This window comes from Notothenia coriiceps, unplaced genomic scaffold (genome assembly GCF_000735185.1).
Source record: "Notothenia coriiceps isolate Sejong01 unplaced genomic scaffold, NC01 NC01_scaffold00022213, whole genome shotgun sequence".
In the NCBI taxonomy this organism is placed as follows: Eukaryota; Metazoa; Chordata; class Actinopteri; order Perciformes; family Nototheniidae; genus Notothenia; species Notothenia coriiceps.
In genome coordinates, this window is record NW_011354914.1 from 89,632 (window position 1) to 112,062 (window position 22,431).

Consider the following 22,431-nt stretch of genomic DNA (forward strand, 5'->3'; position numbering starts at 1 on the left):
CCCCCCCCTTCTCGTCGTCTCCTCTCCTTGTCACAGTTAATGACTGCCTGGCTAATTGAAATATTGTTCCGTTGTTGCCGTGTTATTACCAAGAAGAAGGTTAAGTTTACTGAAAGTTTACGATGACTGTCGGGGGCCTGAGATTAATATACAGAGCTTTTATTAAAATTCATATAATTATGCAGCAGCCATCAAAGGCGAGGAGTTCTGCGTGGGGGAGGACAGGGTGATTGCAAATTGCTTCAGCCCCCCCTTCTCAAATGATAGCCAAGCAGACTTATGAGAAGAGAAAGGGCCCTTTTCTCATTAATATGTGGGAGGTAGATTTCCCTGTAAGGCAGGCCTCCTGAGAAGAAAGGTGTGTGTTTGTCCTTTGTGCGCTGATGGCCCCGTAGAATGCAGGCGGCTTTGTTTGCACCTGGGATATTTCAGATGGTCTCTGCAGAGAGGGTCTCCTTACTGCTTTACAGGTGCAAAGAGACATGTAGAGGAAGAAAGATGGGATTGTATGCATACCGGTGTGTGTGTCTGCACATGAAACGCATATCACTTGCTTTTGTGTTAGTAAATACCTTTTTCTGGTGGCAGGTCTCACTGCAGGCAGAGAAATAAGGAGGTCAAACTAATGGAACAAACATCACTGCGACTTCCTCTTGTAATTAGTATTTTTTTTGTGTGGCTCCTCTGCTTGGTTTTCCCTCAGTGGCTTCCTGTGTGGATATTAGGATATTCAGGTGTGTGGTCTCACTAATGGCTGAGTATTACAGTTTACTTGCCAGCGATAAGCCCACCAGAGGAATTTTAAGCCATGCAAAAAAGTAGTAAATTATCTGCAGTATTTAGGCCCAGATCCAATTTCAAATTAATTGTGTCTTTACGGGGGAGAGAACTGGAGATTATGTTCATCCTTAAAATGTTTTCCAACACCAATTAAAGCGCCTGCAGTTATTGATCTTGTTGATTTTATGTCCTGGAATTTGCATAATCTATTAAAAATGAATGATTCATGAAGTGCTCATTGCCAGAGATCGAGATTCTCAGTGAACTGAAAGACTTCCGAGATAGAAATCTTTTGTGTCCTCTGCTTATCCTATTAAGGCTCAAAAGTACCTGCAAAGCACACTCAAATAAGAAAGGGATTTAAGGGCATTGTGCACATCATCGAAATTCAGAGGCAAGAAGCCACTTCCATTAAAACCGTTTTTTTCTCTCTCCCTCTCCTCCACATTAATGCTGCATTACCTGCTAAATAGTCCCTCTTACCCCATAAAAACACCAAAGGGTTCCATGAATATGTGGATAGGACAATTGCATATTGTGAGGTAATTTCTATTGTTGATATGGGAAGTAATTTCTTTGATGAATTCCCTTCGAGAGATGAATTTCATCTCAAGTGCTTCTTATTCTTGTTCTTTCAAACTGCTTAAAATTCAAATGGTGTGAGCCGTGGGTGAATTTATGAAAAGCAGAAGGAGGAGCTCGAAACTTTTTTGTGTATTTTCAGAAATAAATGGAGAGATGGCCTCGATACGGCCAATTGTCCACTATTTCTATAGAGAGCTTCAGTATTTCCTGAAATTAGTCGGAGCCCACCTGTTTTCTCGATGGTGCTTCAGGCTGAAGAGCCATCTCCGAGCACTGAGCGGAGTCCCTAGAGCACTCAGTGGGAGTTTTACACATCTCCACTCAGTGACTGCATTCTCAAGACTCTTTAAACATATTCCCTGCTGGGCCTGTTAATGAAGGCCTCCAAAGGCTTAAAGACCCCCGTGTCAATGACACTTCCCCTCCTCAAGCAGCTGCTCCTGTGCACTCCTGTCAGGTCTCTAAACAAAACTTCACCCAGCAAATAAAACCATCCACACTTAGCATTCAATTAGGGTGAGTGAGTGCTCTCAGGGTGCTCTACACAGGAAGTACCAGGACCTGCGGTTGTCCAGTGAGCAGCGAGCAAAGATCAGAAGGCGAACCTGCCGTAAGTGACGCGTGGCCTCGTGACAAAGCGCTCGCCCGTCTTCCCACAGGGGGGAACTAAATTAATGCTTATTTCGTCTTCACAAAAGCAAACTAACCTTTGAGCACACATTTGATAATGAATGACTTTCAGCCGGTGTTCGGGGAATTAAAGCAATTTGGCTCTCCAAACATTCTTTACTTAGTTGTAATTAATTAGGGTGCTGAGATTTTTTGGCTTGTGATAAATTGCTCCGTTCTGCATATAGCCTAGAAAACTGGAGGTCAAAGATTTTTGGTTGTTGTTGTAGCAAAACATGAAGGTGTCCCTGTCATGCTAAATGTAATACTCTTGCAAGCAAAAGAGTCATTCACAAATGACTTTGTTTCTGTGCCAAATAAAAAGAAGGTCGTCTTGCTTTTCGTTTTGTGTTTTAAGAAACGGGGATGACAGCAATGCAAAAAAGCACATCGTAGTTTCTTGTCACGTTACTGTGAGCTGAGATCAAACTCATCAATCTTATCGCAGTATATTCAAGTGTTGACTAAATAGTTTGAACAGTTTGATGCTTTCAGCCACTCAGTGTAGTTGAAATAAATAAATATAGCCAGTAGTTATTTTCAAAAAGCATTCAAACAATCTTAAAAATGTTATATTTCCTGGCTCACTAAAAGCAGGAATTACTGTTTTTCAGCGCCCAGCAGCAGCTATTACGAGTCACTTCTCAAATGAAGACAGGAATCAACAGGGTTTTGTAACAGCAAACCAAAAAACTCTTTGAATTGATTCTCGCAGGGAAAGAAAAAGAGGGCACAGCCAAATAAATAGCTTGATTTGCTGGCGTTCAATCTAAGGGGACTGACAGGAAGCAGACAATATAAAGAAGCCCATCTTTTAATGAGAATCTGGACACACATCTCTGTTGTAAAAACAACAAAGGCTAGGAAGCAGCTAATGAGGCTATCATTGCTGTACAGAGAGTTCTCAGAACTGGCGCCTCACAGAAAGAGGGCTTTAAAGGGGACATAAAGCAACAGGCACAGAGCTGCTGGCAGTCACTGCCAACGCTATCCTGGAATACAACAAAACTGCATTCAACAGGGACGCTGATCATTATTATTATTATCGCAGTCAACAGGAGAAAAATCGACTGAAGTTAATGGCAATAGTCTCATTTTCTATTGGGCAAAACTAACCTTCAAGAAAACATTTTCCACATGTTCAATCTTTTGCTTTGGTATATTTGCACATTAAAGGGCTCCTACGTTAATCAAAATACATGGAGATTTTCACTACTACCAAAAATGAAACAGAAAACCACTTTGTTTTGTTGTTACCATTTAGAGTTAGAATTAATATTGAAGTCTGAAAGAATTGATTCTATTGATCTGATAGAAGTCACTGACCCATATAGTTCCCTAGCCCTTCACCTTTATTATGAATTTGTCTAAAACTTGCAAAACATACCATTAAAATCGGCACAAAAATAAATGGAACTAGGCATATGATAGTCTCCCTTTGAAAATTAAAAAGTTATTTGTGGTTACAAGCTCAACATTGTTCAGTTCCACCAGGGAAATAAATGTAGCAATGGTATCAGTGTCAGCCAATCGGAATCAGTATATGAAGAGGAAAACGGGAGATTGGTTCCCTATCGAAAATGATTTATTTTTGTTGGTAAAAACAGCATTTATTGCATTTCAGTCATATTTGAAAGCGATCAAACCAGATGTTCCCTTTAAGACTGAAAGGCAGGGATCTGGTGCTCATAATGTATTTCATCTCTTTGAAGAAAGGTAATAAAGAGATAAGCGTATTTACTTTTATTAAACATAATGAAGAAAAGATTGGGTCAGTGTTTGCTGAGACAGTTAGACAATAGTTACCAATGTCTACACACACACACACACACACACACACACAATGGCCTCACCCCCGCTGGACCCCCCACCTACAGTACTCCCACGGCTCCCTTTGACTTATGTGCACTGGCTTGTGGCTAACTAATTCTTATTATAAATGAAATGTCCGGCATGACCTCACTCTTCTCTGTAAAGCTCTTTAACTCCGCAGCCCTCCAGTCTCGGTGCTTTAACCAAAAGTCACATCTCAGCAGGCTTCATACAAAACAGCCATCAGTGCTGAGATTTGAAAATAATAGAGAACACACCGAGCGCTTTCTTTATTGTACAATCCATGATCACAAATGGCACTTGTTTTAAGTAAGCATCCAATAACAAATCTTAGATCAGGACTAAAAGATAGTTTCGGTGTAGTATTTTCAGTAATGGAAGTACTATTCAGATCATTTACTTAAGTAATTACTGCAATGAATTGAAAAAACATCATTACACACCCAGAATTAAAATATATGTCTACAGATCTGCTGAAGTTTTATGAGCAAAACGTAGTTGAGTTTCAGGGACACCCATTATGCAGAATGACCCATTTAAGAGAGCATAATATTATACACAGTATATAGTAAATTATTGCATTTTTATGGTATGTGCTTTAAGATTCAAGCAGCTTTTTTATGAAGTAGCGTGTCAGGGAGGAGCTCATTTTAATGCTTCGAATATCGTTTAGTAGTTTAAACAGTATGTCATATTATAGCAAATCTTATAATTATTTTGTACACAACATTTAAATATGCCAGCAGATGTTGAAAAGATTAAATGGAGTAAATATTGTATAAATGTGACACAGTTGAAGTAGTAAATTAAAGTACCTAACTGTACTTTAATAAATGCACTTCATTGCCATCAATGGGATAATCTAAAATAAACAAAATACTATTACTAAAATAACTACTTAAATGACAGCCTTGAAAGCAAGTCATGTTGTTGTTATTTAATATTGTGTTGGTGAATGTTTTTACCAAACAAAATCAGTGAAAGCCATACAAGGCTTCTTTTGGCTCCTTTACCTCTTCCTACCCCCTCCCCCTCCCCCAGGCCTGGGTCTAGTGCACCTCCAGGCTGCCACCCTGCCTCTTCACCAGATTCACCAGCCGTCCCCATAGCCCCAGCCCCCCTCCCCCCCCTCAGGCCCCAACTGCAGCCAGTATGCCTGGCAGCCTGTAGTAGCAGGTACTTAAATACCCAGAGGGCCCATTCGCTCACCCTCAATTAAACAGATACGTTTCTCATGATATTGCACATGTATGAATTGGATTTTTCAGTCAATATCTATATTAGCCTGTGGTTTATGCTCTCATTAGTGATGTTGATTAGCAGCAAGGGCTAGTTTTCCATATTCAGAGAGATAAATATTATTTTTTGCAAGAGAGTTCTATATGTTGTATAACTTGTGGATCCAAATGGATCAAAATGTGGATTTTAAGAGATGATTGGTCAAGAGGGGAGCCGAAAAATACTGTTAAAACAATAAATACAAACAACATAAATAGAGTTAAGCAACTGTCATACAATGTATTCATATTAATACAGGTATGATTTATTATAAATATAGAAGCAAAATCTTTGCTAAATGGAAAAAAAAACTCCCTTAGACCGTGACTCAGTGACATACTTGTCATGAAGAACAAGAGACATTTGTTAATATTGTGATAAAAAAATGTTCCTTAAACAGTTTGTTAGTTAATGCAACAACATGGACAGTTTTCTTCCACTAGTCCCTCATTAAAGCTCCATTGGGAGATTATTTTCCCCTCGAGTCCAAGTGGCCCTCACAGCTGACAATATAACAGGGGCCTCTTCTACCCCGGCCCCTGTGCAGATTTGGGTTACGTGTCGTTTTGTCCCAACGTCCCCGTGGCCAGCGAGGACAGCTCAACCGTCACTCTCAATTACATAGCTGAATATCTGCAGCCGGACAGGTCCCGCTCCGCAGAGGGGCCAGTGTGCTCCCACTGTACAGAGAAAGAGAGGCCGCCATATTTAGAAAAAAAGCTTGAACGGAGTAATGAGGAGGGATGTTTATGTGACCAGTATTCAGCGGACTCAAAGCAGCAGCTGTTGTTGTTGTTGTTGTCCTGTTTTAAAGTTAGAGGGGCGGACTGATGCTTTCTGGTGTTCAGTAACGGTTTGGACAAAACTAGGTTCTTTGAAACCATCTCTTAAAATGGAGGGAAAATAATGTTCTTGTGCTGACTGACTTGAGGTGGTGGTGATGAGTCATGATGTGTATAGTAATATCATCATTTCCTGGTTTTAAAACAGCAGGAGCTGGTTTGCATTTTGAAATCAAACACTAATTGCAGAGCTAGACAGTAACTAAGCACATTTACTCAAGTACTGTATTCAAGTAGTGGAAGTTTGGAGGTACCTCTCCACGACATTTCAGAGGCAGCTTTTATTTGGCAGCTATTACAAAACTATATTTACTTTACTGAATCAGGATGAATATGATATTAATAATATCAATCAAATATAACAAATGTGTATAGAAGTAGCTACATATGTGTAGTTATAGGTCCATCTCTGCAAAATAATATATCTCAAATCTGAAAGGGACCAATCTGCATGCTGAGAATTTGGGATATTCACAGCAGTTATAATAATGCAGGCCTTATCTTTTCAATGCTGTATTGACCTTTCCCATTACAATACTTGAGCCAAAGTATTTAAATGCTTCTAGTCACATATTGAAAGCACTGATGAAGTGGTTTTTGTTTTGTTTTTGTTTCTCTTTGTCTCTCCAGGTCGAGATATGTCCAACACAACCCTACCTGGGTACCCCCCCCACGTTCCGCCCACGGGCCAGGGCAGCTATCCGACCTCCACGCTCGCCGGAATGGTTCCTGGTAAGTGAGAGACAACATCACATGGATTAATATTGTCATTAGAGGGGCTATTTAACAGTTGCCCCTCCAAATGAACAGGTGTAGAAGCTTGAGAAGCAGAGTTTAGCGTCAGATTACGCAGAGAGGCGATATAAATTGACCTGCAGAACAAGAGGTGCACACATCCTTATATTAGCTCTGTGTGTATGATTGGATAAGACGGGCTGAATAAGTGATCAGAGACCGAGGAGAGGACAGTGGTTCTCCCTTCCTTCCTGCTTTTTCTCTTTCTTATTGGCTCATTATCTTCCCGTTTGTACCGGTCGTCGATAAAACGCAATACCAGACCTCCCCAGCATCTGCGCTCCCGGAGCACATCCTCTTCCTCTCCTCTACTTAACCTGCAGTTCAGTTTCACAGCAAACAGTTAAGGGTCAAAAGGCAGAGGCATGTGAGCCTGGTAAATATTCAAATCTCTGTCTCTCGGAGGAGGTCAGGCTTGTGTTTCACTGCCAGGGATTCAGATTTGGTGCTGGGCTTCTTCAGCTCCAGCGTCACCAAGCACACATTTTCACCAAACCACAGCCGGCATTTTGCTTTGATGTGATTAAACCACTAGGATGAGGGAAACCAGTGGAGTGTGTCCGGTGTTTGCATATCATTTACCAATCACACAGCCCATCACTGGCTCTGGCTGTTACTCCTTTTCCTTCATGAAGGGCTGCGATGACGAGTTTTGTTATCTCCTCAGCCAAGGGGGTTACATTAACTGCGCCATTTGTTTTGGTCCACTGGTAGCAGATCATCCTTAAGAAATAAAAAATTACAAAGATACATACATACATCTTTATACTTCATATAGATACTGATATTTTTCAGGATATCACATTTTTCTGCTTCTTCAATAAAACAAAGGTACATTTAGTTAAAAACAGTTAGATTTGTACAAATGTTTTTTTATTCCCATTTTCTAAACATTGTTAATATATTTTTTCATTAATTAAAGTCAAAATAAATGGTGGGGACTCTTAGTGTTCAAGTTCTTCTTTCTGCCCATGTTATGAAAAGCTACTTTGAAAATATAGAGACTCAACCATTTCTGTCAATTTAACACTAACCAGGAACAACAATGGAGGATGTGGTAGCACCCGGTGGCTGTCTGGATTTGCTTTGGGATGTTGACTCATAAAACTGTTAAATCAGTTGGTGGAAACGCGTCAAGTCAAACATACTTTAACTTTCCATTTGTTCCTATGTAGCACAAAGCAGAATATGAGGGCCTTAATCCTATGGCTTGTGGTTTTGTGTTACAACCCATTCATCCTATACACGACTACTAAGATTTAGTGACAGGCGCAAAACACTGTTAAAGCAAAGCCATTTCTCACCAGCTTAATATCAAATCTAGCCTTTATTATCTCGTAAAAGAAAGAAACGTGTTGAACCAGCAGCGCTCACTGACATGCTCCAAGTTAGTTTCCTCTGCAATGAAATTCTACCAAACACCACAGCTCAGACCAGAGGGGTTCGGATTGGAGATGTAAAAAATCCCTTTAAGAAAGGCTGCAGGATTTATTGCAGCATATCAAAAACGTATGCATGAAACTGTTTATTACCACTCTGTATTTATTAGACGGGTTTGGAATATAGTGGAGGAAGAAGAATGGGTAGATATCCATAAATGGGACAAGGAAAGCCGCCGTCAGTGTCACATCCTGTATTGTTCAGTGTTGCATAACTTAAGTGAAATGAAAAAGAAATAAATTACTTGCTTGACTGGTTGCACATCGATGACTATCATTTTGCCCCTCAAATTGCATCCTGTTTTGAATGACGAGAAATGACTGCAAGTGAACGGGGTAATGGTTTGATGCAATGAAATGCTAATTGATTTGTTGTTTTGTTTTGCAGGGAGTGAGTTTTCGGGGAACCCCTACAGTCACCCACAGTACACATCCTACAATGACGCCTGGCGATTCAGTAACCCAGCATTACTAAGTGAGTAGAGAAAGAGTTACTGGACTAATTGACCCCTCCCCCAAAGAGCAATTGTCCAATTGCTGGCTAGCAACTTAGCACCGTCTAAGGAATGCATTAAAAACCATTAACTGATCTGGCCTGAGCAGCCTGTTAGCATGCCCTGCTAACAAGCTTAATAAATAAAGCAGCTGTGTAAGGGTAGTCCTAACGCTCTGTAACTCTTCATTAGATTTTGGCAATGTCCATTTTCTCTTGCACTGATGAAAGTTAAAACATTCTGTATATCATGTAGCTCTAAAGTGCATAATTATATTCACTCCTATAATATTCTCATCCTTAAACAAGTACAAGTACAAAGTACAAACAAGTACAAACATTACAAGCTGTCCAGTTATCAGGCATCATGAGGCTAGCATCATTGGCAACTAGCTAGCAGCTAATCAAAATTGCCAGGAAAAGTTGTCATTTCAGGCTTTAAAACTGAGGGGCGTTGGCTAGAAATTGGAAAAACCTGCTTTAGTTTGACTCTAAATTAAAGACTAATTATTACACAAATGAAATGTTGAAGTGATAAATGGGCCTCATTGTCATTGTAAACCGCTCTAAGACGGTAAAGCTTAGGAATAGCAAAAGTAACGAAGTAAAGGAGCGAGACTTATCAAACTGTCAAATAACTACAACAATTTTGAGTTTTCTAGCATGGAAAATATGTAAAAATGCAGCTTATTTACAATGAAAATACCAATACTGTTAATGCATTTGGTGAATATATGTTTTGTTGTTGTTACAAATGGTTTGTTCTTCTGTTCATTTCAGGTTCCCCTTATTATTATAGTGCCGCATCCAGAGGCTCCGCCCCTCCCACTGCTGCCACTGCCTATGACCGTCACTAGTTCCCATGGGAACCAAATCAACCTGCAGGACCCATGGTGGAAGCATGGTCCACTGGACACTGAGCAACTGCGCATAAAATCTTCCCGGCTCACGATGAGAAACTAAATTTTTTGGGGGGGGGGGGATTCCAGACGACTTCTCTCCTCGCAGCTTTTTTTGGACACTTAAAGCCAAAAAAATACCTACAAGAAGATCATCAGAGACACTAAAATAAAATCACCCGACACACATGCTGAAAACTGTGGCTAATTGCAGGAAAAAAAAGACGAAAAAAAAGACTAAAAACAAAGGTCTCTGGTTTTGTTTCCCTGTGGCACAGGTTCATCCCATCACGGATCAATACTGAACATTCCTTTTCTTGACGGCTCTCAGCAGGGACGCTGTCCAGAGCTTAATATGTAGCAGCAGCCTTTTTCTTTCCTGTTACCATTCGTCTCCCACTCCGATTCAGATGGCAGCGCAATGAGATCAGAGGAGATCAGCAGCAGCACACGCAGGCTGTGGCAGGCTAACGTTGTTTTGATCCATCTAAGCAGTCACCGACCAAACATCCAGCATGAGTAAATCGATCCTTTTTGATGCCATGAGAAGATTAGGACATGTTCTCTGTGATACACAATCAAGATGTAAAAATGAAAATGAAGTAAATAAAGAAACATCCATTTGAAAATAGAGGGAGCCATGACAATATATCACCATGGCCCGCTATTTGCAAGATTTCAAGAAACTAGTAAATATATTCTTAAAATGATTTTTTTATTTCATTTTTATAATTCGTAAACGACTAAACTGCGGACTGCTTGGCTAGTGTTTTCCTATTTCTTATTTGTCAGGATACAAAATGTCATCAGGCAAAACATTTGTGTTTTTTGTTAATTTTGCACTATGTTGGTGGTTTGCAACACTGGAGCGTTATTATGCAGAAAAATGACGATGCATATTTGCTCTATTTCATGAAATTGGCTGTAAGTCTAATAAGTCTCAGTCTGAAAAGGCACTTCCCACGTTTTCCTGTAATTCAAGGCCCATCATGTCACTGCCTTGACGTGCACTACTATGTTCTCACCGCTTACATTTCTATTTAAGTTGATTAAGTCTTTGGCATTCAACCACAGAAAAAGGATATAACAGCCATCCCAAGTCACACCAGTGTCATTTGTCAAGTTTGATTTCCCAAGCATTCATTCTGACGACTCTAATAACGTCAAAAAGCAGGGCGACGATTTCAGCTAAATGCCTTAAACATGTTCCCTCCTAACTTCATGTTTCAGGCCGAGTTACTTCTTTAAATCACGCTGGAATGATGGTTTCCTCATCTGTCAAGTGAATGTATTTGCATTTGCCAAAGACTTAGTTCTTGTTAGTGTTTATTTACAGGCCGCCTATATGCATCATGAGAGCAGTATTATTATTATTATTATTATTATGAATTATTATTATTAGGGAAACCCACGTTGTTCATGACGAAAAGTATATGTATAAATTCTATGCAGTGCAGAGATGGTCATCATATGCATATTCAGCTGTAAACCTAAAGGTAGGTGGAGTTTATTTAATTGTTATGTTATTTACAAATTGTTCATTTTCGTAGAAGGATTTTGTGTGTGTGATGTGAAGACACTTCTCTGTAAATACAGTAAGAAAAATGGTCTTTCATGTTCATGGGTATTATCACTTTCATTATGCTGGTCTCACTTGTACAATAATAAAAGTGTCTGAAATCTTTTACGCAAAAGGAGTTGCATGGTGTTTCTGACTTTCTTGTTTAATGCTCAAATGATTAGTTGATAGAATAAAGACTGATCGATAATATCAATGAAAATATACCTTATTTGTGGCTTGAATGTGGACTTGAATAAGAAAACGAAACCTAAACAAAACATTCAAACAGGCTTTAAAAGTCCTCTGTCTTAAATTGAACCCCGTCTTATGAAATGCAAAAAGCGCCTAACATACAATTATTCTGTAATGGTTCTGACAGTAGACATTATATTTACTCATGTACTATTATAAGAGGGAAACAGTGTACTTTTTGTCAAACTACATTTATTTGACAGATAAAGTGACTTAGTTTAAAATCCATGGGTCATTTAATAAATATGAATCTGCTGTCCCACAGAATACAATGTAGCTGTAGTAGGGTTGGCACTGACAGGTTTAACATGCTACCCAAAAAGCTTCATATACAGTGGGGCAAAAAAGTATTTAGTCAGCCACCAATTGTGCAAGTTCTCCCACTTAAAAAGATGAGAGAGGCCTGTAATTTTCATCCTAGGTATACCTCAACTATGAGAGACAAAATGAGAAAAAAAAAATTCAGAAAATCAGCATTCTTTCTCCTCCAAACACGTCTAGTTGAGTTTTTACCAAAAAGTTATATTTTGGTTTCATCTGACCATATAACATTCTCCCAATCTTCTTCTGGATCATCTAACAAAATATAACTTTTTGGTAAAAACTCAACTAGACGTGTTTGGAGGAGAANGTGTGTAACAGTCTAAAATTTCTTAAAAAACTTTACTACACTTTATTCATAAACTAAGTTATTGTTTTCAATTAGAGTTTATGAACAATATAAGGGAAACAACCGTTACTGTTCCAGTTGCAAAAGTCATTCCAAAGTTGTTCCAAAAGTGGTGGTGACAACCGAACCATAAAACCGGGTAAGGAGGTACGTCTAGAGGAGATCTCGTCACTACAAAAACCCCGACAGCGCTCCGGGTGTGCCCCGAAAGTTGAGCCGAGGAGGAGCGAGAAAGTTTCGATAAAAAAGGATAGAACTAGGACTCACGCGACCCATCTAATATACCGCGCTTTACCGTATCCTCGTCGGTTGAGGTCCCTGGGAACTTTACCGAAGATGGCGCGTCTCGGTCGCGAGCGAAAAACAGAGAGCGGGGATTTCACTGAAAATTAGCACCGGCGAACAACGCGCCACAATTGTACCTACCTAAATAAAGAAGTGTTCCGGGGGCTGTGTTACGGTGTGTCGGACCCTCGTCACCTCGTCGCCGAGCCCGAGCAAAGGGTGGCGAACAGGTAAACGGATAGTCAACAATATTGCTTTACCTGTCCGGCCGCAAAGGGGATTTTCACTGAAATTAGCTTTTTTTTCTCATTTTGTCTCTCATAGTTGAGGTATACCTAGGATGAAAATTACAGGCCTCTCTCATCTTTTTAAGTGGGAGAACTTGCACAATTGGTGGCTGACTAAATATTTTTTTCCCCCACTGTATGTATGTCTACTTTTACAGTGACGACATCAATCTTTGCTATCTGGCTTGTGCAAAAAGAGCAATAACATATAATAAGTATGAAATCCACTTGATAATATTTGTTCTAAAACAATATTGTTTTGCAGAACAACAGTCCTTTTTTGGCAGGCCTTCAGATAAAAGGATCACACTCAACTTACAATAAGTGCAAAAACCATAGATGTTCAAACTCCGAACAACAAGGAATGTGCAGATCTATTAACTTCAAGCAAGTCATACCAAGTGCTGGTGAACTAGTTACAAGGCCTAAACTAACAATTTAAAGGGCTTCCATTAGCAATTTTAGATCCAGATTCAGGCTACTATGGAACATTGGTTTTATATAATGCAGAAATGACTTTCAGTTGGCAAACTATACCAGAATACTAAGATATCAGTTTAAGCAGGGCCGTCCCTGGCCAACTTGAGGCCCCACACAGTTAAATGATGAGGCCCTCTGTTTCGCGAGCGTCGACGCGCGGGGGGGGGGGTGCTAAACCGTGCCGCGCCACACTAATTGCCGCATTTTGAAGCTCCCTCCGCAAGATGAGGCCCCAGCAGTCTGCGTGATCTACCTGTAGGGAGGGACGGCCCTGAGTTTAAGTGAGGGATAATGGTGTATGTTTCTTGATAAAGTTACATTTCTGGCAAGCCAAAAATAAAAAGCAGAGGAGCAACATCTACCAGTAACAGCTGAGTACATCTGCTCTGCGGTGATAGAATCTGACTCTGTATTTCCTGCGCTTCTCTCGTTACACGTCCCCCAAAATGTTTTATGTACACAGAGCCATGTTTCCCGTTCCCAGGGCCCTCGATCCTCGAAGTGCATTTAGAGAAATTAGATGTCCTTCAACATGGCACGCTGAAATCCATTTCTGGGTCACTACCGGAGGACCGAGGATTAGAGGAATAGAAATGAGAGAAATGAGAAAGGCCCCTAGTCAGCGGCCCCGCAGAATTTACGAGCTGAATGTGCTGACTGACCTTTTGTCTTTGTGTTTATTCTGCTCAGAGCGATGCATGACTTCCAACACGTTTTAAGCATTCATATTTATTTTCATCTGGGAGTAAAAACATTGTGGAAAAGTGAGCAAGATTTGCATTATTTTCTTAGTCTAATAAATAATACAAAGCATAAATAGCATAATATAAACAAAAGGTGTGATAAAAATTGCTTTTTTCCACAGTTGATGTTCATCAAGAGACATAATACTTAAAACCTGTCAAAGTCCCACTCTGTGGGTAGGCACATCTCTCATTCCCTTGGCTTTTATTGTGAAGTGCCATTAAGTTGAAGCATGACATTTTACCCATATGACAGTTAAATAGGCAAAACATAAAAAGGGACATTTCCTTGTTATCTCTCGCACACACACTAACACACACACGCACACACACATAGACAAAGATGACAAATCTGAGGTGTTAAAGTGTCTGAAAAAGCTTGGACATGAGTGTATATTCATCAGAGGTTTCACATTATTCCTGCATAGTTTCAGAAATTGCATTTTAAGACAAAACAATAAACCCTCCTTCGTCCCTGCTCTGTAAAATAAAAGAGGAAGTGGTATCTAATAAACTGTTACATAAATAACATCCCTACTGCACGACTATATGTAACCTCACTATGCTCTGGCTTCATACTGCATTCTTGCATAAACAATAAAGTGACCTCTGCTAACTTCATGGCTCATAACGGGGGCTTGGATGTTTCCCAAACCTCATTCTTGTCAGGATGACAAGCTATTTTAAGTTATTTGTTCCATTTCAAAACATTATATTTATAATATCTTTTAGATTCACAGACTAAAATCCACACACATGGCAGTTCAAACCAGTTTGTGTGGGGGGATTCGATGCAGATTGGTGCTGGTTTTTGTTGCTTGTCGAGACATCATCAGTCTCCAGAAAGCCTCTATTTACAGCCAATCAACTTATGTGTTAATTCTGGAAACCTACAGTAGAGAAGGAAAAGAATAACAATTTACTAATCAAACAAAACATGCAGGCAGTCGTCACAAATTGTGTTAATTAAGGAGAGAAAATGTGAAAGAGCTTACTGTTGATGATTATAGCAGCATCAACCATGTAATGAAGCTGTGATCTCTGACAGCTTGGCGCAGCTCGGTGTGCGAGCCCTCTGTGCTCTTTGGTACAGATCGTTGTCTCCAAAATAGCGAGCTCTGTAAAGCATTCCTTCCTCTGCAGGAAACAACAAAAACAATTAATGAGGGGTAATATGTCTTTAATCATTTTCCCAGAACTGATTATGGCAGAAACAACAATCGAAATGCATTCCTAAATAAAGAAATAATTTGTTTTTATTGGCAAACATACTCTGTTGCTTCTCCTTCCAGCAATTGTTGCGAAGGTTGGAAATAAAATCATCCTCCACCGTCCGCTCCAAGTTCTTCAGATTCAGTCCAGTGATCTCCCTGGAGAAATGCTCCCCCACATAATATGGCACCTTCAGGCTCATCGTCAGCCTCTTCTGTGTGTAGCCTGCAGACCTGCGTGAAGACAGCACAAAGTGTGGAACAGATTAGACGACCCAACTCAGCACGCAAACATGACATGGCATGGTCTGTTGTTGTTAACATGAGTCATGGCTGATAATGGCTCACAGAAGTGCATCGAAAACACAAAAGGCAGACAACATGGAGGGAGGCTGGACAAATGGAGCCGGCAAACCTTTCAAAAGCAGAAGAAGACTGGGATTATTTGGAAAAATAAGAAACTGAAAAGTCGATATAATGGATCTGCTTGGAAGCAAAACACCAGCAAATGCCATGGAAGTACTTTTTCAGTGACATCATTCTTTGCTATCTGGCTTGTGCAAACAGAGCAATAACATATAACAAGTATGAAATCCACTTGATGATATTTGTTCTAAATCAATAGATTCTTTGTTATTTAACATCCTAATTTGGCAGGCCTTCAGATAAAAGGATCACACTCACGGCCTGTAGCTGAGGCTGTAGGGGGGGCTGTTGACCATGATCTGACTGAGGGCGGACACAATAACCAGGATGAGGATGGGCATGACCTGCACGAACAGAGCGAAGCCTCCCTGCAATGAAAACATCTCAGTGTCAAGACCTCACAGGTTTGAATATCTCTGAAAGACAGTTGAATATTGGTAAATGCATTAAAGTGAAACTACTAATAACTCAATGTCTTCTCGTGCTGTTTACCAATAGCTTTACATTATGAGCTGTGATGATAAAATGTAACTCACCTCGCGCGGTCGCTCCCTTCTGTCTCGCCTTTGGTTACGCATCCGCCCATTAGCATACATGCTAGCACTGCCTAGATTAAAGCAGCACACGTAGCACTTAACAAACACATCATGACAAGTGTTACAATCAAATATTCTTACAGCTTGGCATAAAAGCAGAAAGCAGTGGCACTAACTTGAGGGGTAACCTCCTCCGAAGAACATGTTGAAGAGGTCCTCAGGGGAAATATCCGCCTCGAAGTTTTCATTCTCTGGGCCGCTGCTTGAAGGATTTGTCTTCTCTTCGCCGCATTGATCGTACTGTCGTCTTTTGCTTGCATTACTCAGAACAGCATACGCATTCCCAATAGCTGTTGGAAATGAATTAAGACCTTTGTTTGAGCATCACAAAACAGGGTGAAAAGACACATTGTGTATCCATGTTTATAGCGTTTGATTAGGATTTCTGCATGACATGTATTTCATTTAATTGTTTTCATGTGGAACTATACCTTTTCCGTATGAATGAAAAGTCATGCTTGTCACCTTTAAAAGCCTCCGTAGCACCTGGAGCGTGATTCTTGTCTGGATGGAATTTCAAAGCAAGTTTTCTGTATGATCTTTTGAGTTCGTCCTCTGAAGCGTCCGCCTGGACCCCGAGAATTTGATAGAAGTCTTTACATTGTTTTATCCTGTGTAGAGAGCACATGAGTCTCAGTGTAAGGTGCAGCATCAATGCTAACAATATATCAAACAAGTCTTAAATAAAGTATTTAAAGGTCCCATGTCATGGCCCTTTCTACTGATCATAATTCCATTGTTGAGGTCTACTAGAATAGATTTACATTGTTCAATGTTCCAAACTCACATTGGTTTCTCATACAGCATCTCTGTATAGTATGTGTATTCACTCTCTGTCCTAAACGGCTTGCTGGAGCTCCTGCCCCCCCTCCCTATGAGCCCACTGTGCTCTGATTGGTCAGCTCGCCCACTCTGTTTTGATGAGTCCACCGTTACACCGGAACATCAGTTATTATGTATTAGAATGGCGTTAGCAACCAGAAAATGACACCAGTAATGACAAACAGATGAGAATGCTGCGTGGGGTCTGGGTGCCGTGTTGGCGGGACGTTGCGGGGCTCGCTGCTGGAGCGGACAGTGTGAGCTGGATTACTGGTGTCATTTCCTGGTTGCTGCGTGGGGTCTGCGAGACAGCGAGACAACGTGAAACTCAGCCTGAACTCAGCCTTAGCACACACACACACACACACACTCGTAGCCTGGCTGTGAGTTTGTGTGTGTGCTCAGGCTGAGTTCAGGCTGACAAATCCGCGGAGCTGCGGATGAGAAAAGATAAGGCTGTGTGTGTGTGTGTGTGTGTGTGTGTGTGTGTGTGTGTGTGTGTGTGTGTGTGTGTGTGTGTGTGTGTGTGTGTGTGTGTGTGTGTGTGTGTGTGTGTGTGAGGAATTCCGTAGCCCTTACGTCACTTAGCCCCTTACTACGACCCAGGAAGAAGAAAAAGAAAAATGTCCAACGAGGCGTTCTGGGGCAGCATAGACAGGTATTTTCTGCTTTAGAGTTTTACTCGCTACAGGGTGCACTTTGAGGGTTTGTGACTTTGCAGACCGTTTACATGCATAAAAAGCTAAATAACAAACAAAGGGATGGGTAATAACCGGAAAAGCATGACATGGGACCTTTAAATAAATACCAGATGTACATGATTATCCGTCTTACCTCCTAACAGAATCCAACTGGTCTGCTGTGTAGGATTTTTCTGAGGGCTTTGCTTCAGGTCTGGTATCGTCACTGTTTGGCTGCCGCTGTCGAGGACCTGATTGTCCATTAAAGTCTGAGTGACCACCTCTAGGTGTGAAGCCATTCTTTGCTATCATCTCCAGCAGTACTAGAAGGGATTCAAGAACAGGAAATGTTAAAAGATATTCAGGCAAGAACTCAACATGGGAGCTGAAAAGGCACAGCTGAAGGCTAACACTTGAAGTCAACATTTTCCAAATAACATACGCTGTAATACAAGGCGTGTTTGTTGGATTGATTTTCAGGTTACTAGAACAGTTTTATACTGCAAGAGCCTTAATACAATATGGTCAGTCAGTAGTGGTCCCTTTTAGAAACGTACCAATATCTGTTTTTATTATCTATTGGAGCGACTACTGATTATTTCAATTATCAGTTTATCTGCCTATTGCATTCTAAAATTAATCTTTTGGTATATAAAATGTCAGAAAATAATGCAAAAACTCCATCCTAGTTTCTCAAGTTCAAGGTGATGTCTTGTTTCTTTTGTCAACTCAAACACAAAGATATTCAATATAAAATTGTATAAAATTGAGAAAAGCATGAATTCTCCATGTTTAAGAGGTTTAAAAAACTAAATCCCACGACTTTGCATGAAATATTACTTTAACAATTAATGGATTATTTAAATAGATGCCGACTATTTTTCTGTCATTCCACTAATCAGTTTGAATAGTTTAACTCTATTATCCGTTTCAATTTGAAAAGCAATAGGACAACATTCTCATTAAAATTGCAAAGGATTTCAATCATATTTCATGTCATATTCATAAAAAAACTCAAATATTACACTATCTTTGACCAAATGTCTACATATAGAAACAAACATTTATGTGACAGTCATAACCTGAGAATTAACGGTGGTGCAGCATTTAAGGTCCCCAAGAAACGCCTTGGAGCTATTTTATAACATTAATTTACAGTATGCGTATTGGTGTGATGATTGAATCGGGTATAACTGTTGGTGTTATAGACACAGGAAATATGTCAGACATTAAAAGAAGAAGAAGAAATCTCAATAAAAGCTGTCATATAAACTCAGTGGTACACTGTAAGTTTATTTGACTCATAAGCCAAATCTCTCAGACTTATATCCAATTCTCTCATACACCTACAGTACCTACATGTATCAAAACATTTTTTAAACACACTGCTTGACAATTTTGATCAGCCGTACATGGGATATACTAAACCTGTACTATAACTTGACTATAACCCAAGTTGTTTGCGGGTAATTAACATGTATTAAGGATTTAATGCCATTTTTGTGTGTTTAGTTGAGGGCTGAGTATTTGGCCCAATGTATGTCATGTTCAGGCCTATCACTGTGCTGTTTCATATTTGCTATTTCTTTTATGTGAGTATTATGGTATGTCTTAGTTGCTGGAATGGGTGGGTCTATGGCATAATGTATATTTTAACCATTAACAGTGAGATAATATAAAACTGACTTAAACCAATCCCAGACTTCCTAAGGTATCTAATAAAAAGCAACTGAAACCATATGACACTTAGCATATCTGTTACATGGTGAGTAGGTGTACATAATATTCCATAACATATAATAGCTAGAGTAAGCGTTTGCGACATTATAACAAAGTAAAGCAGCTAGCTCGTTAGCTACCAAAGGCCCGGCTGCAGCAGACCCGGGAAGCAGGTGATGCTGCAGGTGGTGATGATGATGCGGTCCTCCCCGGCTGAAGCGCCCTTTACATCGGCCATCTTAAAACTCACCCTTCGCTTTCTCTGTCGGGAAGAGTCTCTGCGCCTTCTCCAGGAACCTCTGCGCCTTCTCCGGCTGCTCGTTGCTTAACGCCGCAGTTGCAATGTCGATGCAGCGCTCCGCTTCGTCCCTGTTTACCTCCATTGCAGCAGCAGCAGCAGCGAGCTAACTGGAACTGAAGTAAATACAGGCGCCTGCTGATGGCGTCATGAGGATGCTGCAAATGGATCATTAAGCTTTTTTAATATATATATATAAATGTTTTGTATTGATTGAAAATTATACATTAAGGCATATTAACCACAAGAACAATTAATAAACCCAAGGACACATTAGATAAATAACACAACATAATTACAGGCTTTAACAAATAATAGGCCTATAAAAACAAGAAAACAGTTTGGTAAAATTAGAAAGATTATTTATTCTACCCTGCAGATCAGTCATTACAGTAAAGTGCTACCAAATCACTTAAAAATCAAGTATACACTTCTACTACTACCAAATAACATTCATGAATTTTGTTTATGATTTTTATTTTGTGGAAATACTCAATTATTCCACTGTTGTCACCACTGAGTTGTGCCCAAAATCACTTCACACATAAATGGTCTCATGCTGGTTACACTATACTTTTTATGTAGAAATATGCTTTTGGAGGATTTTGATGAATATTTGTTGTGCAAAAAAATACACTAACATTAGTGTAGTGCTATGAGTGCTACACAAAATCCCTTGACACATTAATGGTCTACTGTTGGTTATACCAGGTCCGTAACCATGGAGTAAACATTAGGGGGGACCAAACATTAAATCAAAATTTGAATACTAATTCCCTGCCATTCTAAAGGAACATATATAAAAATTCACTAACACATGGGATACTTTAGAACCTGTTAAACCCCATGCCCCCGCGGGCGAAAAAACAAAAATATTCACGAAACTGTGTCTCAGGCATGGGCGTAGCAAGCATCCTCAATGTGGGTGGGACAATTTGACGGGGGGTGTCAGCAGGTGGTGGACCTAACATCCTCTAGGGAGGTCCGGGGGGGGGGCATGCTATTTACATTTGTAAATGTTGAAGTTAAAGGTGGGGTAGGTAAGTTTGAGAAACCGGCTTGAGATCCACTTTTTGTTATATTCCATGGAATGCTCTTAACATCCCGATAGCAATGAATATCTTAAGTGCTTTGACAAATAATCCATTAAAAAATGTAATCTGCGGAAGCCGTAGTGCTGTAAAAAGTACGACCAATCAATTTAGCCGGCCCGGCTAAAATAACTGGATGGCCTACCTGCCTGTCAGCCTTCCATCTGTGCACAAACTTATCTCGTGCCCTCATTGGTCATGTGCGCGTTCCTGTGTGTTGGAGGAGGGGCTTTGTAAGGAAGTGGCAGATTTTTTCCGGCTGTGTATTTTCAAATTCTAGCGCACTCGAGCTGGTTTCTCCAAAATTACCTACCCCACCTTTAAATGCATCAATCTGATGCACTTTGAGAGCAAAATGAAGAGAGTACACATCTCTCAACACCCATATGAAACAGAACTGTAAACAGATTTTATTTTTCTTTATGCATATTTTACAGATCACTCCCCTTTTAAACTGTATTTTTGTGTTACTGTCCTATAGTATGAGTTGGAATTATTTCATACCTGTAATTCTCTTATTTTGTATAACTATAATTATCATAAAGGTGTGCCTCCTTGGAAATACTTGTTTACATAGATCAAACAAGGTCTCTCCCTCCACCTCTTTAATAACAGCGCCTTATATCTGGGTGCTAGTGGAGCACGCTCGTGAACTGTTAGCGCCGGAGCCTCGCAGCGGGGAAACGCGCGCATAATTTTACAACTAAAGACACAGCTACACAAAAAACACAGCTACACAAAAAACACAGCATGTGTACGGCTCATCGACCGATGGGTTCCAGAGATATTGCAAATACACCCAAATGACCCCAAAAGTGTTTTGTTTTTTTACTAAACCTCTCTGAAAAGGTCAAATTTCACTTGTTTTGAATCAATCTTGATACAGGGTACTTATATGTTATAGTTTGGATTCCTAAAGCTTTTAGTCTCAGATCCCATCATTCAAGGGTGGTTTTCACTATAAGTAATGGGTTTTCTTTGGATGGAAACTATAATTTAAATTTTTTTACTATGTTCAATCTGAATTTACTTTAAAATAAAAACATCTATATTGATTCTGACTTTTTTCTACATCCAACTCACAGGTTTATCATTGCTTTGAGAAAAAAGATGATTAATTTACCCCTTTTAGAAGTGAAGATATAGTCATTTGTTCTGGGAATGTCATTTTCGAGCCTGAGACCTGAAAAACAGGCTTGGGGCTTAACAGGTTAAAGTGTTTTACCATAACGTCTAATTGTGCATTGTATTACATCGCCCTATTTTGTTTAGCTTTTCTTGTTTCATTGTTTGTAATTGCAGATATTAGGGATGAATAAAGTAAAACTATAACCACTATCATATTAAAGCATTTCAATCCATAGAAAGGTCTGTGCCACGCAATTTCAGTAGAAACAGGAACACTTTATTGCCCTTTTGTTTTACAGTGACGACTCGCACTAGCTTGCCGCTCAATCAAAATCAAAAGACCACCAACTTCCTCCCAGACATCTAAGCGTATCTGAATATTGGGGGGGATGTCCCCCCCCTCCCCCCAATGTATATGGTAAATTCGACCCTGGGTTATACTACACAGACGAGGTAGGAAAATAATCCTTCTGCATATTTATTTTGGATCATATTAAATATTAAAAGGTCTATAAAAACACGTCGTTTGTGATTTGAGAATGTTTTTTAAGTTGAATGTCAAAGATATT

General features: G+C 39.9%; 2 protein-coding genes across 3 annotated transcripts in view; one reads left to right on the forward strand and one right to left on the reverse strand.

The window, feature by feature from the left end:
- LOC104953859 (paired box protein Pax-2a) overlaps positions 1–11,261 on the forward strand; it is a gene marked incomplete at its 5' end in the record, with an annotated part of 27,134 nt that extends 15,873 nt beyond the window's left edge. The window contains 3 exons of the mRNA XM_010780891.1: positions 6,618–6,719; positions 8,610–8,696; positions 9,495–11,261. Coding sequence (XP_010779193.1) covers positions 6,618–6,719; positions 8,610–8,696; positions 9,495–9,571 — 266 coding nt within the window. The remainder of the gene's footprint in view (positions 1–6,617; positions 6,720–8,609; positions 8,697–9,494) is intronic.
- Positions 11,262–14,081: 2,820 nt separating this feature from the next.
- dnajb12b (DnaJ heat shock protein family (Hsp40) member B12b) lies at positions 14,082–19,792 on the reverse strand. Of its 2 annotated transcripts, none has more exons than XM_010780863.1 (9): positions 19,596–19,792; positions 17,781–17,949; positions 16,590–16,735; positions 16,241–16,414; positions 16,065–16,135; positions 15,787–15,896; positions 15,164–15,336; positions 14,887–15,028; positions 14,082–14,781 (listed from the first exon to the last, which is right to left on the reverse strand). In XM_010780863.1, the coding sequence occupies exons 1-8, from the start codon at positions 19,726–19,728 to the stop codon at positions 14,907–14,909; spliced, it is 1,098 nt and encodes a 365-aa protein (XP_010779165.1). In that variant the 5' UTR covers positions 19,729–19,792; the 3' UTR covers positions 14,082–14,781; positions 14,887–14,906. The 2 variants fall into 2 exon arrangements, with proteins under 2 accessions (XP_010779165.1, XP_010779166.1); XM_010780864.1 differs by having other exon boundaries at positions 14,082–14,813.
- Positions 19,793–22,431: the final 2,639 nt, after the last annotated feature.

Excerpts from the sequence above, each read along its gene's own strand:
- dnajb12b (XM_010780863.1), bottom strand. The coding sequence starts at position 19,728 with ATGGAGGTAAACAGGGACGAAGCGGAGCGCTGCATCGACATTGCAACT. Across the intron at positions 16,736-17,780 it reads CAGTTGGATTCTGTTAGGAG|GATAAAACAATGTAAAGACT; the intron begins GTAAGACGGATA and ends CTCTCTACACAG. Across the intron at positions 15,897-16,064 it reads GAAGGGAGCGACCGCGCGAG|GGAGGCTTCGCTCTGTTCGT; the intron begins GTGAGTTACATT and ends TTTTCATTGCAG.